The sequence below is a fragment of the Halichoerus grypus genome, chromosome 10 (assembly GCF_964656455.1).
Source record: "Halichoerus grypus chromosome 10, mHalGry1.hap1.1, whole genome shotgun sequence".
Lineage (NCBI taxonomy): Eukaryota > Metazoa > Chordata > Mammalia > Carnivora > Phocidae > Halichoerus > Halichoerus grypus.
In genome coordinates this window covers 95154255-95180155 of record NC_135721.1, presented here as the reverse complement: position 1 = coordinate 95180155, position 25901 = coordinate 95154255, and the positions used below count along the sequence as shown (strand labels likewise).

The 25901-nt window shown below is 44.3% G+C and overlaps 1 protein-coding gene and 1 long non-coding RNA gene across 4 annotated transcripts in view; one reads left to right on the top strand and one right to left on the bottom strand.

Moving 5' to 3' along the window:
- SLC24A3 (solute carrier family 24 member 3) overlaps positions 1-25901 on the top strand; it is a 487300-nt gene that overhangs the window by 403294 nt on the left and 58105 nt on the right. For all 3 annotated transcript variants that reach the window (XM_078056870.1, XM_078056869.1, XM_078056871.1), the window contains exon 7: positions 17033-17107. In XM_078056870.1, coding sequence (XP_077912996.1) covers positions 17033-17107 — 75 coding nt within the window. The remainder of the gene's footprint in view (positions 1-17032; positions 17108-25901) is intronic.
- On the bottom strand, positions 18952-20907 carry LOC118531375 (uncharacterized). Its single transcript, XR_004915143.2, has 4 exons — positions 20700-20907; positions 20474-20511; positions 19567-19690; positions 18952-19374 (listed from the first exon to the last, which is right to left on the bottom strand). It is a non-coding gene; the product is annotated as an uncharacterized LOC118531375 (long non-coding RNA).

Genomic DNA, 25901 nt, shown 5'->3' with positions numbered 1-25901 from the left:
AATAGTACATGATAATAAATATTTGACTAATTTGGGCAAATTTTAAAAATCTAACCAAGATAAAAGAAAATTAATGTAGTCAATTTCAAAGCCTGTGTGATTAGGAAAAAAGGACATTTGTGCCTTTGTTGCCTCATAGACACAGCCTGTTTCTAATTCATTAGTGGGTATGAAATGTGCCCATTTTTGAATGGAGGATCTGTCTCTTCATCTGAACTACCTCATAGTTGGTTCTCAGGAGGGACATTTACCCGACACCCGCACCCCCACATCTACAAGCTTGTTGAAATAACAGTTGTGACACACAGAGGGTATGAATCCATTATTATTTCCCAAAGACCAGGAAAGCATGACAAGAGTGTCTAGACACTTTCATGAATTTCTAGAGGACAGAAATCAGATGTGATTGTTCTGATCCAGAGCAGGGAGTCTCAATCTGGAGCACATGTAGGAAAGAGTTAAAATAGAATTGGCTCCACTTGAGCTCTCAGAGCTCTGAGCACAGAATCAGAAGGTGTGGTATGTGCAGAGGTTGGTGAAGAAGGAATAATTAGGATAATTAATTAAATGACTATACTTGTGCTTCAGGCATCTACTGCTGTGTAACTAGCCACCCCAAACTTGGTCATGTAAAACAACAACCTTTTAAATCTGTGCTCTGAGAATTTGGACAGAGCATAGCAGGGATGATTTATCTCTGTTCCACAATGTGTAGGGAAATACTGGAAATATTAGGAAATACTAAGAAAATACAATGTCACTGGAAATTCTGAACTGGCTAGAAGTGACTTGATTGGCTAAGGCTGTGATCGTCTGGAGGATTCTTCACTCACATTTAACCCTGGACTGGGGTGACTTGAAGCTGGGCTTAGCTGGGACTGTTATCTAGAATACCTACATGTGGCTTGGGCCTCCTCACATATGGCAGCCTTGGGCTGTGTCAAATGACTTTCATGGTAGCTCCAGAATCTCAGGGTTAGTGTTCTAGAAAATAAGGCAGACATTTTGTGGCCTCTTATGACCTAGCCTCCAAAGTCATATAATGCCACTTCTGTCATACTGTATTGACAAGCCCACCTGGATTCAAGAGGAGAGGACATAGATCTCCAATTCTTGATGACAGGAGTGTCAGAGAATTTGTGACCATGTTGGAAAACCACCCTGCTTTAGAATAAGTGAATCAGCTGGTTCTTTCTCATCTCCATCAGTTGACCAGTGTCTTTCCCAAGGCAAGACCAGAAAAATGGTCTTTAAAACAAGTGAATATCTGTCTAGGATGGCTTATAACTTCTGCTAGAAAAGAAGGAAAAGTCTGAGCTATCTCTGGACCTTTACAATGTCTAACATTGTAGAGGGACTCAACAGAAAAGTAGGCAAAAAAAATCACATTCAAGTATTGTATCTCCTCTTTATTTTGCCTTTTGGAGGCCCTACAACAATGACCACACACCCTCAACCTGAAGCTTGCCTGTCTGTACACACCCTACATACCTTCAGAAAGCCAGCAATCAGCTCTCTCATTTAGAGGACTTTGGGGAAGCAGACCTATACACCGGCAAAGAAAATTCATGCTGGTTGCCATATTACTCTAGTTCCTATGTATGAGTGTGCTTCCAAAGACTGTCAGGCATTTGAGAAAACTTCCCAAAGGAAGGACCAAAATGGATAAACAGAAGAGCTCTCCACCAAGTAACCAATAATTCAGGTGATAGAAATAAACTTTAAAAAATTTTTAATTTGTATTCTCAGGGGTTCCACAAGGATATTAAAGATATAAAATCAAAACAGGTTGCTCTAAAAAAAAAAAAAAAAAAGAAGGGGATGGGAGTTGAGGAGGGAATAATCAGTAAAAAAATAAATTGTTTAAAAAAATTTATAATGGGACTTCCAAAATGTAAAAAATATGAAAAGGACTTAAATAATAGAATTGATATGGTGATGACCAAAACAAAGACTTTAGAGACATAAGAGTAGTGGCATTTAGAGCAGAAAGAAAACATGATGGAAAAATTAAGAAACCTGGAAGATCAAGTGGAGGCTCCAATATGAAATTTAGCTAGAGTTCCAGAAGAAGAAAGTATAGAAATTAGAGGAAAAGTCAACAAATATATAATAATAGGAAATGTCCTCTAGCAGAAGGAAAACAAAAGTCTACATATTGAGAGTTGACACAGTGGTGAACAAAGAGAATGAAAATACATCTATACCTAGAAACATCTGCATGAAATGTTGAAACATCAAGGCTAGAGATCCTAAAATTTTCAGAAAGGAAACAGGTCATGTACAAAGGAATAGAATTGGACTAACACTGGATGCTAGAAGACAACAGAAATATACTTCATTAGAAAAGATAATAAATTTAGACCCAGAATTCTATAGTTAGCTAAACTGGCAATCAAATGGAAGGTAAGATAAAAATGTATTTCAACAAAATAAAGCTCCAGAATTTTACCTCTTACCTAACCTTTTTTTTTAGGAAGCTACTTAAGAATGTGCTCCAGCAAAATGAGGGTAAAACCTAAAAAAGAGGTTGGCAAAATTAACACAGAAGTCCAATAAAAAGAATTCCCAAAAAGCAAGCTGAACAAGCAGGTCTAAAAAGAAAATGGTTCAGATTTTCAAAGAGAGAGAGTTCTAAGGTCCCCAAGAAGAAAAATGGAATTAATTGCAAGTCATATATTTTTTTTAAAAATGTGTCTTAGGGCACCTGGGTGGCTTAGTTGGTTGAGCATCTTGATTTAGGCTTAGGTCATGATCTCAGGGTCCAGGGATCAAGCCCCACATTGGGCTCTGTGCTGAGTGTGGAGTCCACTTGAGATTCTCTCTCTCTCTCAAAAAAAATTTAAAAAAATGTATCTTCACATGTTGGTAATATGGGGAAGAAGGCACGCATCAAGTCTCCCAACAAGGAAAAAAAAGGTAGTTTCCAACCTCAAGACAAAAATCTATGCAAGAAAAGTACTGTGAATATATAATGCAAACTAAAATGCAGAATGTCTTTTTTTTAAGGATGATGTTTAAGATGATAAACTATTTTATCTTGACATAAGAACATTATCTTTTGAATAACAAGTGGGTGGTGACATCGAACCTGTAAGAAAAGATTACGCTTTTAGCATGCTATTTGGCTCTACAGTGAGCAATATTCACTTTCTAGTCGTCCTAATATAACTGCTATTTATTTTTTTCTACATTTACACTCAACCTTCAGATAAAACGTGGACAACTAAAAAGATGGTGATAGAATGAAAATGATTTCATGTTGACAATGTAAAAGTCAAGTTATATTTGAGAGAAGTTTAAATTAGAAGGTGGGATAAGAAGGTGGCTCGAGACAGGAATGTGAGCACTCTTCTCCTACCTAATATAGAATCAAGACATACTTCCAAAAGCTAATGGAATGTGAGATAGAGGAGGAAAACTTCAAAGATTTATTAGCCCTAATAATAATAACTTTCAAACATTAGGAGTGTAAGAAGATGTAGGGAATAATATAAATGAGCTAAATCTTCATTTTTCAAATGATGATGTCTAAAGTGGATAAATCTAGAAAGAATTACTATGATCCCTTTATATGGCTTTATAGAAATAAGAACCAAAAGGACCAAAAAGGAAAATGACTAAAATTGTATACTGCTGGGAGGTGGGAGGGATGAGGCAGGGATGGTTGTTTTTCATTAATAAGACCCTGTAAGTACTACTTAGTTTTTGTAATATGTGCTATTTAATTTCCTTAATAGGAGTATAAAGTCATTAATATAACTCCCAGAAGAATTAATTCAAGTAACAGGGGAGGGGGAAGGGAAGGTAGGAGAGAAGTCTATTATATAGACTTTAATATTGTGCCAGGTGGAGTTCTAAACCTGGTACATGTATCAGCACATTTAATCTGGGTAGTAACCTTTGACAGGAGCTGCTATTATCATCTCCATTTTGAAGATGAGGAACGGAAGCAGAGACTTGAAGTAAGAGCTTGCCCAGGGCTGTGTAACAAGTAACTGCTGGAGCTGGAATTCGAACTCAGGGATGCTGGTGCAGGGTCCTTGCTCTTCACCATTCTGCTCTATGCTGTTATCATTCCTGTGGGATTGTTGTTTCCTCGCCTTTCCTTTTTTTTTTAAAGATTTATTTAGTTAGTTTAGAGAGAGAAAGGGAGGGGCAGAGGGAGAGAGAGAATCCCAAGCTACTCCCCGCTGAGCGCAGAGCCCACTGCAGGGCTCCATCTCATGTCCCTGAGATCATGACCTGAGCTGAAACCAAGAGTCCGATGCTTAACTGACTGAGCCACCCAGGCGCCCCTTCCTTGCCTTTCCTAATGAGAGGTCAGGAGCAATGGAAGATATGGAGGTAGAAGCAAACTATTTCATGGTAGCTTTGTGACACCTAAAATTACTAAAAGCAGAAATGTTAAGAATGGCTACTTCTGGTGAGTGACAGGGGGTGGGGAGGTGGAAGGCACGGGGAGGCAGAAAACTTTTACTTACCTTCATGCTCAGTCTACCGCTTGATTTTTTTTAACCATAATCATCAATTTTGTGTTTTAAAGTTTGTGTTACCCAGAACTTAAAAATTTCAGTGGACTTTTATTTTAAAATCAGATAGGAGTAGGAAGACATTTATAAAAACTTAAATTTATGTTTCTTCTGTCTCCCAAGATCGGAGATTATTTGTATAAATTTGTGTGATTTATGCATACAAATGCACTCTTTGGAAATTTGATTTAAACATTTTATTACTTTAAGTGTTTGTTTCATTTGAAGGGAAATATATTAAAATTTTCCTGCCAATGCTTCTATCCAACTTAAAGCTCCAGACAAAGATTAGTCTTGTGACCGTAAAATGAAGCTGTGTGATCCCTGAGGCCAGGTCCTGAAATGCTATAGAGCTTCTGCTTATTCTCTTGGGACACTTGCATCCAGAGCCCTGAGCCCCCACGGAAGTGTCTGACTGCCCTGAGGCTGCTATCCTGTGAGGAAGCCTCGGCCGCATGGAGAGGCCCTGTGTAAGTTCGGTCAGTAGCCCCCGCTGAGATCCCAGTCCATGGCCAACAGGAGCCACTGCTCATGCAAGTGAGCCAACCTGCCAATGACTCCAGCCCCTATGACTATAGCCCCTGGCCTTTGCGTCTTTCTGGCTATAAAGTTAAATCCAGCAATTCTACACTTTTTGGTTTACACTGACATGACTCACAAAGTGAATTTTTATTATAAATCCCAAAGAGATATTAAAACAAATCTACTTTATAAGCAGAGTGATGTATGGCAAACACTCCTTGTGTGTAGACTATGAAATATTCATAAGGAATATATAAAATTCGTTGTCATTTCTCATAACCTCATACACAGAGAATGGGGTTTTCGTCCATGTTGTGTGGGACTGGGAAGTGCTGGGCAGTTTCTCGTTTCTCATTATCTGGGCATCTGTCAGACTAACAGGTCATAGCAGGAGGGGACAGGGGTGTCAACCCCAGCTGCTCAAGGTAAAATCACCTGAGAATGAAAAATTCCAGTAGCCAAACCACAGCCCAGCTCAGCTGACTCATCTCTGAGGGTGGGACCCAAGCATGAGTGTTTCATATGGCTTCCATATGGTTCCACCAAGCAGCCAAGGTTGAGAACCAGGCCTCCCTGAGTCTGATTCAGAAGTTCTGGAGTGAGCCCAGAAATCTGTATTTGTCGAACAGACCCAGGTCATTCTTATGACCAGGTAAGTTGAATAATCACCTGTAAGGGGCTGACCATGTGGGCTCTGTGGGACTCACACCTGCCTCAATCACTTTCAAACTGTGAGCCGTGGGTAACTGTGTAACCTCACTAAGCCTTAGTTGACTCATCTCTAAAATGGGAGTTTTGAAAAATTGGAAGGAAAAAAGGATATAAGGTGTTTGGCATAGTGTTTGGTGCAGAAGAACCAATTTTAAGACATTGGCTATTATAAGCAGGGGCTCCACTGCTGACCAAGGCCTCTTGGGAAACAGCCCTAATACTGGTCCCTGAAGGTTCCAAATTATTCAAAGAGACCTTTTCTTGCCTAGAAATGAGATAGGATGCTCCAGATAAAGCCACAACTTGCAAGTACTGCACACATGCCCAAGATCCCTTTCACCTCCAAATTAGAGGATTTTCTCAGACATATTGAGTGGATCCTTGCAAGTTGCTGAGGGTCAGGTGTGGGTAAATATTATCATTCCAGGTAGAGAACTGAAATGCGAAAGAGCATAGGCCATGCCCCCGATCATGGGACGCCATAAGGGTGAAGCTGGGGAGAAGTCTCTGGAAAGTGGGGAGAATGAGAGCCGGGGAGGAGGCTGTAGCTGGAGGGGCGGGGCCCCATCCCCAGTCCTGGCAGACATCTGGAGACCACCCCTTGCCTCTGCTGGAGACCACCCCTTGCCTCTGCTTTCTCCGCACGGCATGAACATGTCTCCCTACTGTGTACTTCCCACACTGCACTTTGATGACTTTTCCGAGTCCATGAACAGCGAAGGTACTAACTGCTCTCCATTTACACGGTCATCTGCAAGGTGAGAAAATTAACCTAACTACTTAGATAACCTCTCGCCATGTTTTTGGTTAAGAACTATTTTTTGGCTCTTTGGGGAAGAGGTTTTGGTTGGCTGGCTGGTGTTTCTGGCTGTCCCCTCCACCCACCTCCCCACCACTCCATTCCCTCAGCTCTCAGCTTTATTGCCTAATGCAGAAGAAGCCAGGATGTGTTATTGATGTTACCACGTTTTAATTCTCGGTTTCTTTAACTTGGGGAGAAAGTATCATCCAAGCACTCATTAAAGAAATGTTCTTGTGTTCAATTTGCCCTGGCTTCAGAATCGATTCATGAACATCACCTGCTGTCCCTACCCTGAATCACAGAAATTGCTTAAAATAGATTGCCTGACAGATCAGCTGGAGCCAGATGAGCCACACAGACGTGGCAACCAGTATTTTTTTAGTATGAAAATATCACTGCACTGCATCCACTCACGAGTAGGGGACAGGTGCTTCCTTTGCAACCTACAGCCCCCACGGGTGGTGGCCTCCCACATTTCCTTTGAACACATACTCCATTATAAGTCAGATTAACTCCTGATATTGAGGAAGTCCTATTCTTTGTCAAACAGTGGGGATAAATCTTAATTTTTAAAGTACAGGCTCCATGTTGCCTCTCCTCAATAACTTGAGGAAGCCAGGGAAACATGGATCCTTCCAGGGATGAAAGGGACACTTCTAAATCCATACCCAAGCCTGTGGGCTGAAAAAAAGCTGGCTCTCCTGTTTTTCGGTCCTCTTTGTCTTGAGCATTTTAATATTCAGAGACTAGAGGGAAATGGTGTGTCTGTCCCCCATGATTCTACCACCGGCTTCTCCATGTGGCGGTATTATAGACACCAAACACTCATGTAATAAATAATGTGTGTAATTTTAGCCAGGGTCTTACTTCCAGAAGCCTAACTAAAATATATGGTCATGGCTGTCAGATTTCTGAACTCACATGATATGTATTAATTTCCTTTTTCATCAACACTTCAAATGCAGAGAAGCCCCACAGCATTTGGGGGACCCTACTACCTCTGATGATGTGTCACAGATCAGGACACTGAGATGATCCCTCAAGCTTGAGATTGTCCTTCTAGGTTTCATAATCCATGAAATGAAGAAATATTTGCCTCCTATGTATATTTGGCTACTACTCCCAAATGGTATAAATTTAAAAATAAATTCAGCACCACTCTGATTTGGATTCTTTATACCATCTTTTCAGCAGACGGAGTAGGAGAGTGTACAAGGGAGCCGGAATTTCCCTGGCATGGTTCTACAAAGGGACTGGACAAGGGGTGATCCCCCAGCATCTTCAGCAGGCTTGGTGCTAGAAATGGACAAAGTAGGAAACACCATACATAGAAGCGTTAGGGTGCTTCTAATTTGCAGCTACAGCTCAAACACATCCAGCTGCTCTTTGGTGCAAAGATCCAGCATTGTGTCCAGCCCCACTGCCCAGGGTGAAGGCCAAGAGCCACCCCACCAGCCTCCCGCTCTTTACATTTCAGTTCTGCAGGTGGGACCCAGACTTAGAAATTCACTGTCCTCTGGGCCAGCACTTCTCACACTGTAACGTGCACATGGTCACATCACCTGGGGGTCTTGTTAAGATGCAGATTCTGATTCAGCAGATCTAGACTGGGGCCCGAGAGTTGCATTTCTAACAAGCCGTTCCGGACCACACTTTGGGTAAATAGCAGGAGGCGTGCACCAGGCTGTGGCGAGAGCATCTCTTCAGCCAGAGGACTGACACCCATTCTGCATTTCCTGGGCTGAGGTAGGAGAATGAATGTTTGTGAGCCACTTCAGTTCTTTCTGGAAAATGATATAAATATAGCAAGGTTTCTCTCCACGATAATGGATGAAACAGAAAGCACACATAATTGAAATCATCAGAGAGCCCCAAACAGTGCTTTTGCCATTAGTTTCAAGCCCCTCCATCCGAGTGCTTAAATCAGCATACCCAGAAGGGACTGAGAGCCACCTCACCTCCCACCACCTTTCTGACAGAGGGACAATTAAGTAGATGATGAAAAACCAGGAACTGAGAAAGAGTAGACCCTCAAGACTTCCTTTTCCAAAAACTAGATTAGAGGAGTCTGTGAACTTGAGTGAGAAAAAAAATTACATCTTTATTTTTACTGACCACTTAGGTTTAACATTTCATTTCATTATTCATGAGGCACCAAAACAGCAATAGCTACTCGTGACTTTGTCTCCACCAGAAATACAAGATATTTTCATGCTACATTACAGCTATTGCAGATTATCTGGGATTGCTCTCCTTACTCATCACTACATTGAATGACTAACTCTTCTTACAATAAGGAAACTTCCTGGCTCTTGTTAATAAAGAAGCACATAGATCACTAATATCTCCATTTCTCCATGTTTTGATAACCGGATTTTGGTAAATCGGTTTCTTTGTCATTCTTTGTTATTTATATCTTTTACTACGCAGTTCTGAAAAGGGGTCCATAACGTACGAAGGCGTGCATCGCACAAAATGTTTAAGACCTCCCTCCCCCAGCACAATGTTGGGCTGTAAAGAAATGGCAGCCGGTGTGTTCAGCATGGTCAACACTAGTTAAAATAATTCTTTTAGGTCAGGGATCACAAATGCATATTCCTGCAGAGCCCACATATATAGGAAAATGAGTGAAGTGGTCCAGTCTAAAAAAACAACAGCAGAGAGAAAGTTATATATGGCAGCTGACTCTTGCCTTTGGAGTTGGGGACAGTGGAGTTGAGGGGACTGTGGCAAGCTGAAGAATGTAGTCCTATCTAAAGAGGGCATGTCTGATGGCTCCACACTGACATGAGAACACCCCCAGGTTGCCAGGTCTTCAGATTTTTCCGAGAGAAGCCAAAAGTCTTGGTGTTGTGGAAATCCTCCCCATTAGACACACAATATTGTAATGTATATCTTGGCAATGACTGCAATTAACAAGAAACAGAGGGGAAAAGATATGCTGAGCAGGCCAAACAACCAGAACAAAAGAGCAATCAATATCCAGCATGAGATAAATAGACAAGATAGAAAAAATTCAGCTTTCCCTTTGCCTTAAGAATATTTCAAAATCACTAAACCTCCAGTTTTGTACTTAAAGAAAGGCAAAATTGTTGTCTTAACCAACACCCAAAATTTTGTAAGGAGGGCTATCAGATTTAGCAAATAAAAATAGAGGGCACCCAGTTAAATTTCAATTTCAGATAAGCAACAAATATATTTTTAATATATTTCCCAGGTGATATTTGAGGTCATACTTACATTTTTAAAAATTACTTATTGTTACCTGAAATCCGTATTTAACTGGGTGTCTTGTATCTTATCTGGCAACTTTACTCATTAGCCAACTCCCAGTGTGATGGAGTAGTTACTACTAAAACTAGTATGTAATATTGACAACCAGCACAGGAATTGCATTTTTCTTTTGATCGGGTAGCATTTTTATTGCAGGACCACATGCATTCAGGAAAGTGCACATATCATCCCTACCGCTCATTGACTTTTCATACCCAAGCACGCGCAGTAACCAGTACCCTGATCCCCTGATCAAGAAAGAGAACAGTCCTGGCCTGCAGGAGCACCTCATGCCCTTTCAGGCTCTATCCCTGGCCCAAGGGGAACACCATTCCAGACTTAAAACAACATAAGTTTGGGGTGTCTGGCTGGCTCAGTCAGTAGAGCGTGCCACTCTTGATCTCTAGGGTGGTGAGTAGAGATTACTTAAAAATAAATAAATAAACTAAAAAAAAAAATGGCTTAAGTTAGTATGCTCTGCTTTCAAACCTTATGTAAATGGGATTGGGTTGTATTTTTAAGCTTACAAAACTGTGTATGTATGGGGTGCCTGGATGGTTCATTCGGTTGAGCATCTAACTTCAGTTCAGGTCATGATCTCGGGATCCTGAAATTGGACCCCACGTCAGGCTCTGCGATCAGCCCAGAGTCTGCTTCTCCCTTGCCTCTGACCATCCTCCCACTAGTGTTCTCTCACTCTCTCTCTCTCTCTCTCAAATAAGTAAATAAAATATTAAAAAAAACACAACCATGTGTGTGTGTGCATGTGTGAGAGAGAATGCTTACTCTAATTATTGGATTATTGTGTATAAATTTATGTTTTGGGGTACAGGAGACACTGCTGGTGCTCTGCCCATGATCCCTTGCCCTTGCCATTTCAGTTCCCACCAGCCTGACTTCCAACTACCAATACCTGCATTTCTCTTTCTGCAGGCTCTCCTTGGTCACTGCCCCTGGGCAGGGAGTGCCAAGGATTAGCAGTCCTGGGTACAGCCCTCAACCAGTGACTGATGGGAGCGGGTGGATAAATACCCCAGCTCTCTCTCCCCTTGGATGAGACAACAGGAGAGGCACATTCTCCCTGGTCTCCCAGAACTCCCCACCAGGAATCAGGATTGTACCCCAGTTGCATCTGCTGTAACTTGCTTTTTGTCTTCCTTCCATAACCTGCCTCACTTCCCCCAGACCCCAGCACTGTTTCCTAGAACCACCTCCCAAATAACCTTGGTGCACTGAAATCCTTGCCTCGGGCTCTATTTCTGGGTGGAGCCAAGCTCACACATCCAGGTACATGAAAATACCCTCAGTACCCTGCATTTATTCAACTGACTAGTACCTGGTGCTGGTACCTAGTGCTGCCAGATGCAGTGGTGAGTGCAGACTCTACACCCCATCCTAGCATGGGCAGAGGGCTCCAGTAGCACAACAGTCCTGTGGCCACAAGTCCGGGATTTTCTTCCCCAAGGCAGAGCTAGCTGACTCCTTGTGAATTCTGCTATGTGTGAGCACAGTCAGGGCTACCACATTTTGAAGGCCTACCAGGCAATAACTTGTATTTAACGTGAAAACAACTGCAGGTAATGTTTTGGATAATTGAGAAGGCACTCCAGAGTCCTGGGTGCTCCAGGTCATGATGAGCATCCGTGGTTATTGTTCAATACAATCAATGAAGAACGAGCGTTCAAGAGATTACCGTCTGTCTGCACTGTCCTGGTGCGGCCTCATTTTTACTTAAATATATCTCCAATAGCAGCTTGTTTACTTGTCATTTGCTTTCCCCACATACATCTCAAAATGAGATTTCTTAGGAAAAAAAATAAAATTAAACATATAAATGTTTGCGAAGATTAATAAGCAAAGGTTCACGGCATTTTGCAGAAGCATGGTCTTTTTACATGGCCTGATTGTTACGGTCCATTTCTGACAATAAACCAGAATGCAGGAGCCTTTTATATAAAAGGGTTTTTTTCCCGGGATCGAAGGATTTAAAAAGTGTACTTGAATAATGCACAGATAGCAGCGCCAAGCCTTCCCCATGGGAGGAAGACCCAGGTCAGGCCCTCGCCAGTTCTTGGCACCACTGGGTGTGCTCAGACTGGGTGGGGAATGCCCCAGAGCCCCATTTTTGCTCCACATCGTGTGGCTGCCTTTCCTGAGATAAGAATTGGCTGTAGAAATTGTGTCAGCTCAAAAGCTTGGAACAAAACTCATGTTATGATTTTTCAAATCCCTTTTCCGTGAAATCTGTGTGAAATAACAGTATTTCTGAGACGATAGTTGTATGTTTTATGTCATGTAACTATTATGCTGTTCTGACTGCTTCAATAGTTTTTCAAAAAGGCAAAGCGCTTACAAGTCGAGGGTATTTGTGCCTTTTTAAAATGTGTCTGCAATGTCAGATTCTGCTGTTCATCGAGAAAAATCATCATATGTATTATATTATATATATCTACACTATATATTTGTGTATATGCTATGTGTGTATATTATCATATATATAAATAGCTGTATATAGATTTGCAGTATATATCCAGGAATATACAGAAAACATACCATTTTATCATAAACAATTACTTTTAACCTCCTAGAAGGAGCCAGAATTCCAGAAGATTATCAGTCAACATTTGAATAAAGGAGAATGTGTTTTCCTCTGTTTTAGAAGGGTGGTTTTTGTGTTTTTTCTTTTGGCATTATGCCACTCTGAAACCAAATGAAATCATAAAAAGGAAACTAAAGCTGCATATTTAATAGAAAAAGTGTGAAATGCACTCCAGAAATAGAAAAGATGATCAAGAAATATCAAGATGAAATTTCAGTTGGGAGGGATTCCTAGAGCTAGGCGGGAAATAGAGCGTCTGCCTTTAATTTATGGGGGGGGTTGCCAGCAATGGCCTTCTGTAATCTGCACCATCTGCATTATTGATTAATGAGGTCAAGGGCAGAATTACTCACTGTTGGTTTCCTCCCAGGAGCCCTGTTCTGGTCTCTTCGCCAGAGTGACTTCTCGGTCTCCCTTGCAGCCACTTTGCAAAGTGCTAAGGAGGTACTGTCCTCCCATAAGTGCTCCCCCCCCGGAGTTGGGTGACACCTGCCAACAGATGACAAAGAGGCTCCCATTTTGATGAAGAGGTGCTAATAAATGTGTTCAGGATCAGAGTCCGATGGTTGCTGGCTTCCATCTAGAGATAAAACACCCTTCACCGAGAAGCAAAGGGAACCACTTAGACCCCATGCACCCCAATTTGTGGAAAAGTGAAACATTCAATCACCAAACAATGAACTGTATTGAGATTTGTTTGTTTGCTTTAACTAAACTAGCTAGAGTAGTTTCCAATTTATTTCTCAGACTCTCTCCCTCCTGGAATACATCCATACCATATCCATATCTGTGGTCCTTATGGTAACTCCTTTCTGCTTGGATTACTTGGCCTGAATCTCTTTAAAGCAGTATATATTTTAAATTGAGCTGTGGTCACTGCTTTTTTTGTCTCTCACCTGCAATTTTTCCCTCCTTTGGCTACCATCTCCAAAGTCATAGAGAAAAGATGATCTCTATGGGAGGCAATCACAAATGGGTGTCTGCTTTTCATCCCTGCCTGCAGTGAGGCACTGTGCCATGGTGCGAGGAGACAGGGGCTTGAGACCCTGGTTTCCTCCTGGTTCAGATCCCAACACTTCCCACCAGATTGCTGGTCAGCAAGGATGACAGTGCCCACCTTACTAGGTCACTATAGGATTGAACGAGATAACCCTTCCTGATCTCCGGATTTGCAGAAAGTGTCAGGTAAATATTTGCTGTTGTGATGAGTGGTGGTCACAGAAGCGTAAGGTAGAGGTAGACAGGAGGTCATGGTCAGAGCTCCTCAGTGGTGCTTTAATTCCTTCTAGAGTGTGGAAAGTAATTATTCTCCGGTTTGACTCCTTCTTACTTGTCTTCCAGTTCATTGCTTCTATTGAAAAAAGTTGGTTTTGCTCAAGTGTGGGCTCTGAATCTAAAGCTAAATTTGATGATGGTCCAGCGATTGAAAGCTATTCTGGAGGATAAAATAATCACTACTCATCCAGAGTTGGCATGTAGGCTTAATGCAAGGTGTATTTCTTGTAGCAGTAAATCTAAGTGGATAATTTGTATTATACTTTCTTATTTTTTAATTTAATTATACTTTAATTTTTAATATGTACAGAGCTTAAAGAGGCAACCAGTTCTAAAAAGCTTATTATGAAAGACAGCTCTCTTCCGGTCCACCAGCACCATTTCCCATTCTTTTGACACAGTTGTGTTTTTTAAATGACATATAGTTGACGCACGACATTACGTTAGTTTCAGGTGTCCAGCATCAGGATTGGTGGGCATGTCCTCCGGTAGCTTTTTAAGAAAGGATACATAGGAAGTAAAGGTTTTGAGACAGTTACACTTTTATTTTTATTCTTCTCTCACTCTTAATGAATAGTTTGGTTGGGCACAGAATTTCAGGCTGAAATCATTTTCCTCTCTAATTTTGAAGGCGTCACTCCATTGTCTTCTAGTTTCCAGTGCTTTTGTTCAGAAGTGAAATGTCATTCTGGTTTTGATCCTCTGTATGTAATCCCATTTCTCTCTCTGGTGGTTTCTAAGACCTTTTTCTCTGTGCCAGTATTCTGAAAATTCATAATGATATGCTTCAGTGTATTTTTTTTTTTTTTTTTTGGTCCATTGTGCTGAACACTCAGGAGGCTGTTTTACTCAGAAAATGCACATCCTTAACTTCTGGGTATTTCTTAAAAATTATTTATTCGATTATTTTCTCTCTCCTGTTTTCTGGAAATTCTGTCTACAAGTGCCAGGTTTCCTGTTTCTGTTAAGGTGAGGGAGGTACAGTCACTGGTCTGCTTGAAGTGAGGGAGATAATTTGTGGATTACACTTTCAAATACTCTTTCAGTGATCCTATCTTCAGACCCTCCTTCACCCCTACTTCTAGAGCTTTGCCCACTGCCAGCTGAGTAGACCATCGTTCTTCTGCTTTCCAGCATCTGGGATGCCTGAGTGGTTCAGCTGGTTATGCGTCTGCCTTCGGCTCAGATCATGATCCCAGTGTCCTGGGATCAAGTCCCACGTCGGGCTCCTTGCTCAGACTTCTCCCTCTGCCTGCCACTCCCCCTGCTTGTGCTCGCTCATGCATACACTCTCTCTCTCCCTCTCTGACAAATAAATAAGATCTTTGATCAGCTCATACACTCTCTTTTCCTTAGGGGTTTATGCCTTGTAAAAAAAAAAAAGTAATGTATGGTGATTAACGTAACAAAAAATTAAAAAAAAAAAAAGAACCCCTTTACTATTATCTTGTTCTGGTATAACAAGAAAGAGCAAAGGTCATGGTATGTTTCCAGTCTGTTATCTTTAACCAAAAGCCCAAGTGATTTTTTTAAGGAAATTCAGAATTGATGTTTGCCACATGTTTTAAGTCCATTTTCCTAATCATCAGACACTGAATAAATATTCACAACCTTTTATGACCTGCTGGAAAATGGACAGTTACAGTCCAATGTAAGCTATTCCATAGATGACCACGGATTCTAAGAGCATACAGTACAAGGAGAGAGCATGATAAGAGGGCAAAGAATACTTTACATTCGTTCTAAAGTGATTTCTGTGGCATGAGCTCTCTTCTGGACAACCCCATCATCCATAACTTAGATCTGCAAATACAAGACCTAATAAGGCAAAATCAGCAACAGAAAAATACCTAAGTGTCCCTATAATAAGTGGAAGAATGTGTTCATAGAAGGAGACCTCATTACTCATTTATGGTTCTATTTAAGTCCTATCTTTCATGTTATTTGAATCCAGAAAGCCTTTTCTGGTTTGACTTTGCCTGATCTTTTCTTTATAGACAGATACAGTCATCAGGGAGAAAAAGGCTCCAAATGTTGTCTTGTCCCCGAATCCCTTTTTCCTATTGTCTTTGGTACAGCATGTGGCTGTCATTGGCCCAGCCGACAGCTGACATTTGCTGTGTCCTTCTTCACTTATGAGGCCAAGGGCAAAGGCAACTAGACAGGTCCTGTGGCCGAGGGGTGGTTGACACTTGTCTTGGGAGGTAGGAAGGAGTTCTGGGCGACAGCCAGGAAGCACTTCCAACCCCATTCTGCAGACTCTTCCACCCTTCTTTTTGAGAGTCTGCCAAAATGGACCCACTCCACAAAGCAAAGAAAAAATAGCAGGTATCCCTCAAAAGGAGATTTGGGAGGACTTACCAAGGAGAAATGACTTTTCCTCCAGAACAGGGATCTTAACCTGGCGTCTGCAGCTCCCCATTTGCCAGCTGCCTCTCCTCCCCATGGCCCAGCCCTGCTCGTTGCCCTCCTTTGTCTCACCCAGGGGCCTCCTTCTCCTGCAGGAAGTCTGGACACAGCAGGCCAGGGCTGTCGTAGCCTCTGGCCGTGTGCCTCCTAGCCTCATCACAGCAGAGCCATCATATCCTTAAAGGGACATTGCCCAACTGCTAAGAATAACATTTTCTCCAGATAAATATGCAAATCAATGTTTTAAAAATTCTGACGAAACAAGGAGTCAGTTGCCGACAAGGACAGACATGTAATAGAGGGGAGAGAAGAGGGCGGCAGACTGGGCTTGTCCCAGCCCCTTGTGAAGGGCAGCGGCTGCCCAGCCCTGGGGCTCATTCCATGAGCCTGAGCTGCAGCAGACATGAGAGCCTTGACAAGGACACAGGGTAGGTCACTCCTCCATCCCCTTGGCATGAGGGATGCTAAGGCTGGTGGGTTCCTGGGAGACACAGGTCTTTGATTCCACTTTGCTGAGCCTTCCTCATGCTGCCCAACAGCCTGGGACACGTCCACCCAAACTTCTATCCCTCCTTCACAGGGGTCAGACCCAAGGCGTGGTTGGGTGGCACTCCTACCTTCCCCCCTGGCTCCCTCCCCATTTCCTCTCATGAGTGTCTTCCCCTCACAAAACTGTTGCAGGTTTAATCCCATCTTGGAATCTGCCTTTCTCAGAAGATCCAGACTAATATGCCCAAAGACCTTCAGTAAATTCGTATCAGCAGGCTGATTGACTGGGACTAGCACAGGAGACAGAAATACTAAGTTGGGTTCTCGGTTTGTCACTGGCCAGAGCCACCAGGAGCCATGCTTTCTCCTTTGCACCATCAAATATCCTGTTTCTTACTGTCTTTTGCCCTTTTCCTTCAGGTTGTGGCTCTTTCCTCCTGGTGCCTGCTGAGGGATTCAATCTACTACACGCTGTCTGTGGTGGCACTCATCGTGGTAAGTGTGTGACGCACCCCTCACTTGAGTCCCCTTGCCATTTGACTCTTAACTCCTCCTTCTCACCCCTCGGGATTATGTGCAGCTCCTCTGCATGGAGCAAGTTCAAGGTCTCTGGTGACGAATGAGCAAATGGATGTCTATGCACGGAGGTGGCTTCTCTTTCTTCCGGCTGCTTTGATCACCCAGAACCCCAGAGTGATAGTTTGGTGCTCAGAACAGGAAGGTTGACTCTGGTTATCTGGTTCCATGAGAGTCCTCTGCTATTTTCCTGTGACTCCCTGACCATTCCCTCTCACTTTCTCACGGGCTCCTCTGGAACTCTCTTCAGCATCAGTGTCCCTGGGTTTGGACCTTACTTCCCCCTCTCCACATGCTCTCCCAGGACAGCGCCCATGGCCATTACCACCTTTGTGGTGGACACATCCACACTGTATTCTTGGCAATGGCATCCCCCTGAGCTCCAGTCACAGAGAAGCCCCTCTCTACTGGACATCTTCCTATCCCAAACTCAGTGTGTCTCTAAACTTACTGTGACTTCCCCAAGACTGGACCCTCTTTCTGTATTTCAACCCCCTTTTCTCTCCTAGCCACCCAACCTGCGGATGATATTAAGTTGACCTTTCCCCCAATTCCACCTTCCTAATTTGGCTTCATTGTAGATTTTCATCTTGTAAAAATCTCTCCAGTGTGTCCCTTCATAGCCCATTTTAGTTGAGGCTTTTTATGTCTTTGGCCTGAACTGACACAGCCTGTCGCGTGTCAGTATGACGACGAGAAGCATTGCTGCCACCCACCCCACCCCCTTCTACCCCGAGGTGAGTTCTCAGAGTTGTCCAAGTCGTAACTCTACAAAGAACATGCTTGTGGCTCCATGTCACCTGTGGGGACGATTCCAAACCCCTCAGCTTGGCAAGCCGAGTCATCCAGAAGAAGGGTGGTGAATCGGAAAGACACTGAAATGGGAGTTAGGACATCTGACTCCTAATCGTGGCCCCCTCCCTTCTGGCTAGCTCTAATGACCTTGGAAAAATCAGTCTCCTCAAGTCATAGTTTTCTTACCTACAAAACAGGAATATCTGAAGTGTTTACTCCCCTATTTACCAAGTACTTGCCTGTAGGTTATTTGTCAATATCTATACAAATAAGTTGAAAGTGATGTTTAATACAAGACTTTCTACAAGGAACCTGTAGATATTTCAGCCAACAGCAGTTCCTGACAGTGAAGATCTTGGGTATGCAACCACAGTCCCCTCATTCTAGGGGCCATTGATAATCAGAAGGGTCAAGACCTGCCCAAGCAGCAGAGCATACAGATCCACCATGTTGGAACTGAAGATATGCCTCCTCTGTCGAACTTCCGGTTGGTAGACTTAAGAACACGCCTGGATTCTATGTTCTCATTCTCAATTACTACCTGTAGGTAATGGTAATGGGTAAGGTATGATCACCCCAAATCTAGAAGACTCTTCTGTTCACACAGAATTCTCAAACACCTGTTGCAGCGAGCTTTGTCCTGCGACGTGGGAGCCCACGTTGATCACATGCACTCTCTGCTCTCCTGCCTTTAGGGTAATTTAGGATGGCTTTGGAAGTTACTGTTTCAAAAGGCATGGCTTGGGGATGGCATAAATGGATGCAACTCTCTGTTTTACTGAATTCTGGAATGAGATGACCATTCCCAGAAAGAAAAGGTAATGAGGCGGAAGGCAGAGATCTCCCTAGCACATGGACTCAGCATGTCCACTCCCAACAGTGAATTGCCCACACTGGCTTCTTTCTCTGTTTTCAGCACAGATGCCTCTTGGACTCTGTGTGAAATAACTTGTCTTGGGTCGGATTTATCTGAATATGCCCAGGATTTAAAAAAAAAATGTAATTGTTGCTAATGATGTGTGAGGAAGTAAAGAGTTTTGCTTCTTTGGGCTGCAGGTGATGCTCACCCAAGTGGGGTCTTAAGCAAAGCTGTCCTCTGCCCCACGTGTGGCCCGTGAATCACAGAGCTGAGCCAGCCAGACACCCAGGCTGCCGCAGCTCTGTATTTCCCCAGATGGCAACAAGATGCAAAAGCCAGTGACTCTTTGCTGTTACCTGCAGATTTGGACTGTGTATTTACAGCCTAGCTGTGAAGGCTGGAGTTTTCTGATTTTGAGAAAAATTACATTTCTCCACTGTTAGGAAGTAATGGCAGAGATAAAGCTTGAGTCCTCAGGGTTCGGTCTTGGTTCTTCTTATTTTTACCCATGTTCCGCCAGCTTCTATATGCCCTGGGAACACCAAGCATGCTTATGTAAAAAGTGCAACCCAGAGATCTCAATCCAGTAAGTTCTGGGGTAGGACGCACGAAGTTCCACTTGAGCCAGCTCTGCCCTGCCCCTCAGGGGATTCCGATGCACCACACTCACTTCCAGAAACTCAACTGCAAATACAGTTGGACACCATTTCCTTGGGATAGTCACCTGCTGTGTGGTGATGATCACTTCCGGAGGAAATGTTGAGATTCTCCAACACAAGGCATCATGGCAGCTTGTTTGTCTGGATTGCTGGCTGCTGTTCATTCTCAGGGTCATTTTCACATGATACCTAAAACCGGGGTGAGGAGTAGAACAGTGTTCCACACAGAAGCACAACATTTAGCGAAGTGCATTTCTCAACGTCCCCAGATCTCAGCGTCCCCAGGCTGCTACTTGTCTTTGTCAGGGTGTTCTATTCTCCTCTTTCTGCATTTTCCCCAAATGTTAAGAAAATCACTTTTCTTCTGGCCTTCTTTATAGAATATTAGGCTTCTCTAATAGGACCCTGCAGTGGGCACTTAAAATTCCTGTATTTAAACACCTTCCTCCTATCCACAAAGAATTACCAACCATCTGTACAATTTATTTTAACTATTAGGGTTTGGTTTTGGGGGGGGGTTGTTTTTTGTTTTTTTTACCCTCTTGCCCTTTTTATGGTTCTGAAATGTTTAGGAGACAGAACTCCCAGTCTCCGGAGGTGATGCAGTAAAGAGCTTGTTCACCTAGAGGGCAAGTCCGGACTAAGTGGGTGCATGAGAATCACCTAAGTGGGACCAGATGTCGCTTCTTTGTACAACCCTGTGAGAGCCCCTACAGCCCCTTCAACCCCATGCAGAGGAGCCCCAAGGATGAACCATGGGGCCGGAGGACCCAGAGAACAGGGGAGAGAGCTATGGGAGGGATGCTCATACTGCTGGGCCAGGAGTGTGCGGACAGTTGCGATTACCTGGGTCTGAAGCAGGTTTGAGCTGGAGAAGACCAGAGGGCAAACACACACCGAAAACAACAGAGCTTAAGACTGGTAACTTAGAGACAAGAGACTCGTTCCCTTGGGCATTTGGGTTTTACCTACCTTGGCTCTGTGCTATTTTCTGGTGGGTTTGGTGTTGTCTTTCAGGGAGAAAGCAGAAGAAATTAGGAACGTGTTACTGTCGAAAGCAGTTATGATATCAAAAACATGCAGTGTGTGTCTCTCTGCCCTTCCTGCCCCATCAGGCGTCCCCCCTTTAGCCCTGGCGACATCCTGTACAGCGAAGCCTCAGGCCCTGGGGAAGCTGGACGAGGTCCAGCAGACTCACCCCATGACTGGAGTCTCTCTCTGCAAGACAAGTGTCACCTTTTAGGTCCTGAAAGCGTTCTGGGTTCTTTGCAGCATGTCCTTGTGTGCATCTACCCAGCAGATAGTCTGCCCATCCTTACAGACCCTCTTGCTGCTTCTCTCCCATTCGAGTGACCCACCCCCGACCGATGTCCACCACCACAGGCAGCTCTGCCTAGCCCTACCCTTTCTCCAAATTCCAGCAGGCCGCACAGCCTCTTTTATTGAAATGTTACTGTAATTTACATAATCATGTAATTTACATAAATGCAAATGATTCATTACATCCTCCATCTAACAGCTGCCCTAAAAAGGAATACTTTATTTTTACTCTCCATCTCTGCTTCGAGACGGGGGACTGTGAGCAGTAAGAGAAGGGAAACCTCCTGGGGGAGTGGATAGGCCTCGGGAGACAGGTTTAGATCGCTGAACTGGCTCACAGATCCAGAGTCAGGAGTGCTGCCTACCCAGAGAGGGGCCAGGTGGGCCACTGGCACCAGTTGGGGGCCCTCGGGGCCCCCTGAGCATGGGCACAGCTGCGAGGCCCCTCCGAGGTAACGCTTCCCTGTCTTCCTCCAGGGGGCTGATCGCAGCCCCCCCTCTTGAAGTCCTTTTGCGGGGACAGAGAGAGACAACTTAGCTGGCCCAGCTGCCAGAGGTGGCCTGGGCGGCACCATCCAGTGGTGTAGCCACTGGGCACATGTGGCTATTGAGCTCTTGAAATACAGGGAATGAAACCAAGGAACTGAATTTTAATTTAATTGAAATTTATGTAACCACGTGTGGCTAGTGCACACCATACCAGATAGCACAGTTGTAGAGAGCAGATCCATCCGGAGAAAATATATGCACATTCTCACAGGCATCCCCGAGTTTTAACCAGCATACACTCGATACTTACCACAGGCCTGGGTACGATGCTGGGTCTGTCCATGAAGAATTTCCAGTTTAATACTCACGACTCTGCAAGCTAGCTAATTACATGAGTCCCATTTTATAGATGGCAAAACTGAGGCCCCAGAAATTCAGGGATTTGCCCAGGGTCAGGGAGCTGCAATAGCTCAGGTTTACCAGAGCAGGTGTCTAAAATGGTACATCTCCACCCTCCCCCACCCCCCGGCCCTGGCAAAGAATTCGGATTTCCCCTCCAGTAAAATCTGCCTCTTCATCTTTGAAATCATGCTGATTTACCCTCACCTGCTGTGCAGACCACCATTTGAGAGGCATGCCTGCTGCACTTACTTCACATGTTTAGACTGAAGGGAATAGCTTCTGCTTTCCCCCTCCTGATTCCTCTTTCCTTAAGACCGCTGATCGTAAATGATCCAGAATCTTCTTATGTCACCCTATCCATGAGAGAAAAGACATCTATCTCACAGTAGTTGATGACTGTCCTTCCCCACCCCCCATCCCCGCCTCCACACTGGCCTCCATCCAGGGCCCTGCCCCTCTGGCTCACCACCCTCCCTTCTTAGACCCCTTCCTTGCAGGGAGTTAGCCTCTTCTCTCTGATTCAGCAACATTCATGGTACCCCTTGTTATATCTCAGCTCTCCTTCTGGGAAAGCGAGAACTAACCACGGTAGCTAGAAGATTCTCAGAGGGAATGAATGTGAGAATTTTTTAAGTTCCTTAAACAAGTCAGCTGTGGTCATACAAAGGGTCACCTGTGTCCTCATCCCTGCCACTCAGAGGAAGAAGAGCATGCTCTAAAGGCTGCTGGGGTGTACCAGGAAGCTGGGTCTTCCTTGCGCTTGGTCCTGGAGCAGGGACGTGGGTCAGGCAGACTGTGGTATGCACAGAGGACCCTCTTCTCTCTCACAAGGAAAATGACTTGGAAGTTTCAGTTATATGCCTGTGTTTGGTTTCGCACTGCTCAGCAAATATAGCCCTTTGGGTTTGGCAACTATCCTCCCCTGTATCCTAAATCCATCCCCGTATCTGCTTTCCTTCATCCCATAACCTGCCTCTTCATATTTATGTGAGGTGACCAGCTCTGCTCAAGCCCTGCCTTGAGGTAGTCCTTATCTCCTACCGTCCTGCAGCCCCCACCACTGTCGTGGGCTGGCTAGAGATCCTGAGGTCGAAACTTGTGTTTAACTTTCAAGTGTAAACCATACTGGTGCTTAACAGCAGCTTTCCAGTGCATTCCATTGGATTCCTCTCCTCAGAAGGAACGCCATATGCACCCCCAGTCCCCAGAGCTGAGGAAGTCAGAACTCCCATTTGGGCACATCTCCTGAGGGAGCCTCCATGCTGTTGAGTGTGAAGTCGGGGGAAGTGCAGTTTCCATTTCCAGCTAGGGAGGGAGGATTTTTCAGGATTTTAGTGTCTTGAAAGAGAATGGTGGTGTTGATTGTCTCCTATTACTTTCGCTGCTTAAAATTCCAATGGTGCCAGTGATTATAACACAAGCTATGGAAATTGTAGGTTCTTCAATGCGCCTGCTTCTGCTCCATGGTTACAGTGTAGAGTAAGCCACTCCATGGACTGACACGCAATGTGGGGACAGCCACCTGCCTCCCTGCTCAGAAGCCAGCCCTGCTGTCTGCCACCCACACACCTGGGCGACTCCTGGCCCGTGTTTTCCCTGCTCTTCCGTCTTGAGCAGGCCACTTCCTTAACAGTTCCTTGGGACGCTTGGTCATCCAGGGATTCACCTGCCTGATGTAAGCCTGTCTCTCTTAGAAGAATTCTAGAGGAGACACCAGGGCTGAAAGCTGGTTTCCATGGTACCCAACTGTTTCTCTGAGGCCTGAAGGAAAAGAGTGGTTTGTTGTTGTTGTTGTTTTCAAATTCGCTCCTGCATGTTCACATTTAGCTTGTCTGTGGAACACGTGGAAAGCTTAAGGGCGAAGCCAGAGGTAGCTTTGGATGAACCATATTGGGGTCAGAGATCAGGTCCCCTGACCAGCTGTGTGCAGCAAATCTGGAGCCCAGATACCAGTTAGCACCATCCGCATGTGGTCACGGGGGGCAGCACCAAACACAACCAGCAAAGCCAAAGAGCTACTTTCGCAAGCAAGACTTGTTTTCAGAAACCCAACTGGGATAAGGGCGAGTCAGTTCCAAAGGCCACACAGCAGGTCCCTCAATTGCAGCATGTCCTGGGGTTTGAGTGGTGGCATGAGTTGAGGGACCTGCCTGTCCCCAACTCAGAACGTGTCCTGCCTCCAGAACGTTGGCTGAAGACTCCGTTAGGAAGCCTTCTGTCTTGAGGTGTTTACCCTCTTTCCAGGAAGTTTAATGGAGCCTTGAAATGGACTTGATCTGACTTCCTTCCAATCCCCCTCACTGCCTTGGCAGAGTGGACAAGCAGAGGGTAGGACGTGAGCACCACCTAGTGGTGACCAGGTGGAAGTGGGGGCCCAATTTCTTGTTTCTAACAAGTACCTATATAAATGATTTCAGGGGGTTTTCTACCCTATTAAGGCCGCTGTAAGGTGTGGGACAGTTGTCTCGTCTTCTTTTACCCACAGATAGAACATGGAAATAAAGAAGGATATGCAACATTTGTCTATAAAATGGAATAAAATAAAATATCTGTTAGCAAAGTAACAGATCCATTCCCTGAAACCATCAGCAACATCAAGTGAGAAAGTCGCCTGTCCTTGTCATTTTAGGACTTTTCAGACCGAGTGATTCCAGCATTCCGTCAGGGTGGTCCAGGAACTAGAAGGAACATCCTGTGAGCAGTGTCAATTTCCTCATTTTCAGTCTTCTGAGTGGGGGATGATCAGTGGCTCGGCCTCATCCAGGTGCCACCAGCAAGGCCCAGACGCATTCATAACTCACCATCCCCCTCCTTTCCCACCACCAACAATCCTCTTTCCATGTAGATTTTCCTAAAGGCCTGACTTCTAGTTCCTTTTCTCTATTTTACTGTTCTTCTTTTGAGTCCTCTCATTCTTCCTCCCAATCCTCTAGAAGAAGTCAGATAAATTCCAGGCGGTGTTTGCTCATTAGCCACCAGGCAGCTGAGGGCTTCTGACTCTGAGTGGTCAGTGAGGGGGTGCCCCTGCGTCAGTTATATGGAGGCTTCCAGATCATCTTCATTTGTTAAGATTTGTAGGGAGACCATGGGCAGTTCTCCTTGTCTGCCTCCCTCAACACCATTCCCACCCCTGACTTCCCTGGCCACCGCCTCTACCTAAGCTTCAGACTCATGATGTTCTGTCCTTAATTGTGTATCTAGTCCAGACCCCACTATTCCCTGATTTATTGTGTCCTCTGTAAATTCCATTCTCATTTTGGGATCCTTTGCACAGTTCAGCCTATACTGATTTTTCCCCGTTGATATGATCACTGAAATAATCGCTAAAGACCCATTGATCTGTGCCCCCACCTGTCACTCAGATGGCATAGAATAAGGGCTTCCTGAAAGCTGCTTTTATATTATAGGGTATCACCTGCCTTCCCTGATAGACGAAAATTAAATTGGCGCTTTAATAAAGTCTTTACCAGTATCTCGTGCTCTCTTAAGTGGCCATGAATTGATTGCTCCAGCACGATGCTCAAGACTGATACTAAATAAACTTCAATTAATAGAAACGTTTTCCAACTTAAATCATTTGTTCTTTTCCCTGATTTCTTGACGATTTTTTTTTTAAGCTGGGGGTGGTACAAAAGGATCCGTGAATGCCTTCCAGGGGTGGACTGCATACCATCCAACCTGGATCGCGGGATGGCTTCCTTTATTTAATTCTCTTCCCATTCTGATTTGACATTTTCATCCAAATGCCAACCTGTTGAATCTGATAACAAGAGTCACAAAGCTGCTGAAGCCAACGTCTTCTTCAATGTCTTGTCAGGAACTGTGAGCTGTAAATAAGTGGGTCCCCTTTCTTCTCATCTTCTCTTTGCGGCTTTGGGATAATTGGAGAGAGGTCCTCTCTGGTGCCTTCAGAGCCACACCTGCTCAGCTGTGCAGTTTTCTCTGCATGTCTCACAGCTGCTGCTTATTATCATCTCCAGGGACTGAAGCGATGCCCACGTCTTTGGTTGAGTTTACAATCTCCATGCCATAATGACTCCTTGCACCCAGAGGTTTTTGCCTTGGAGTCTCCAGAGGGCCATGGGCCCCGAAAGAAAAGCGCTAAGAGCTGGTCGTACCCAGAGCAGTCGTATCCCGTGAAGGTGGAAAGAGCGAGCTATGAAGCAACCCTCAGCTTCCACTTGTTTTC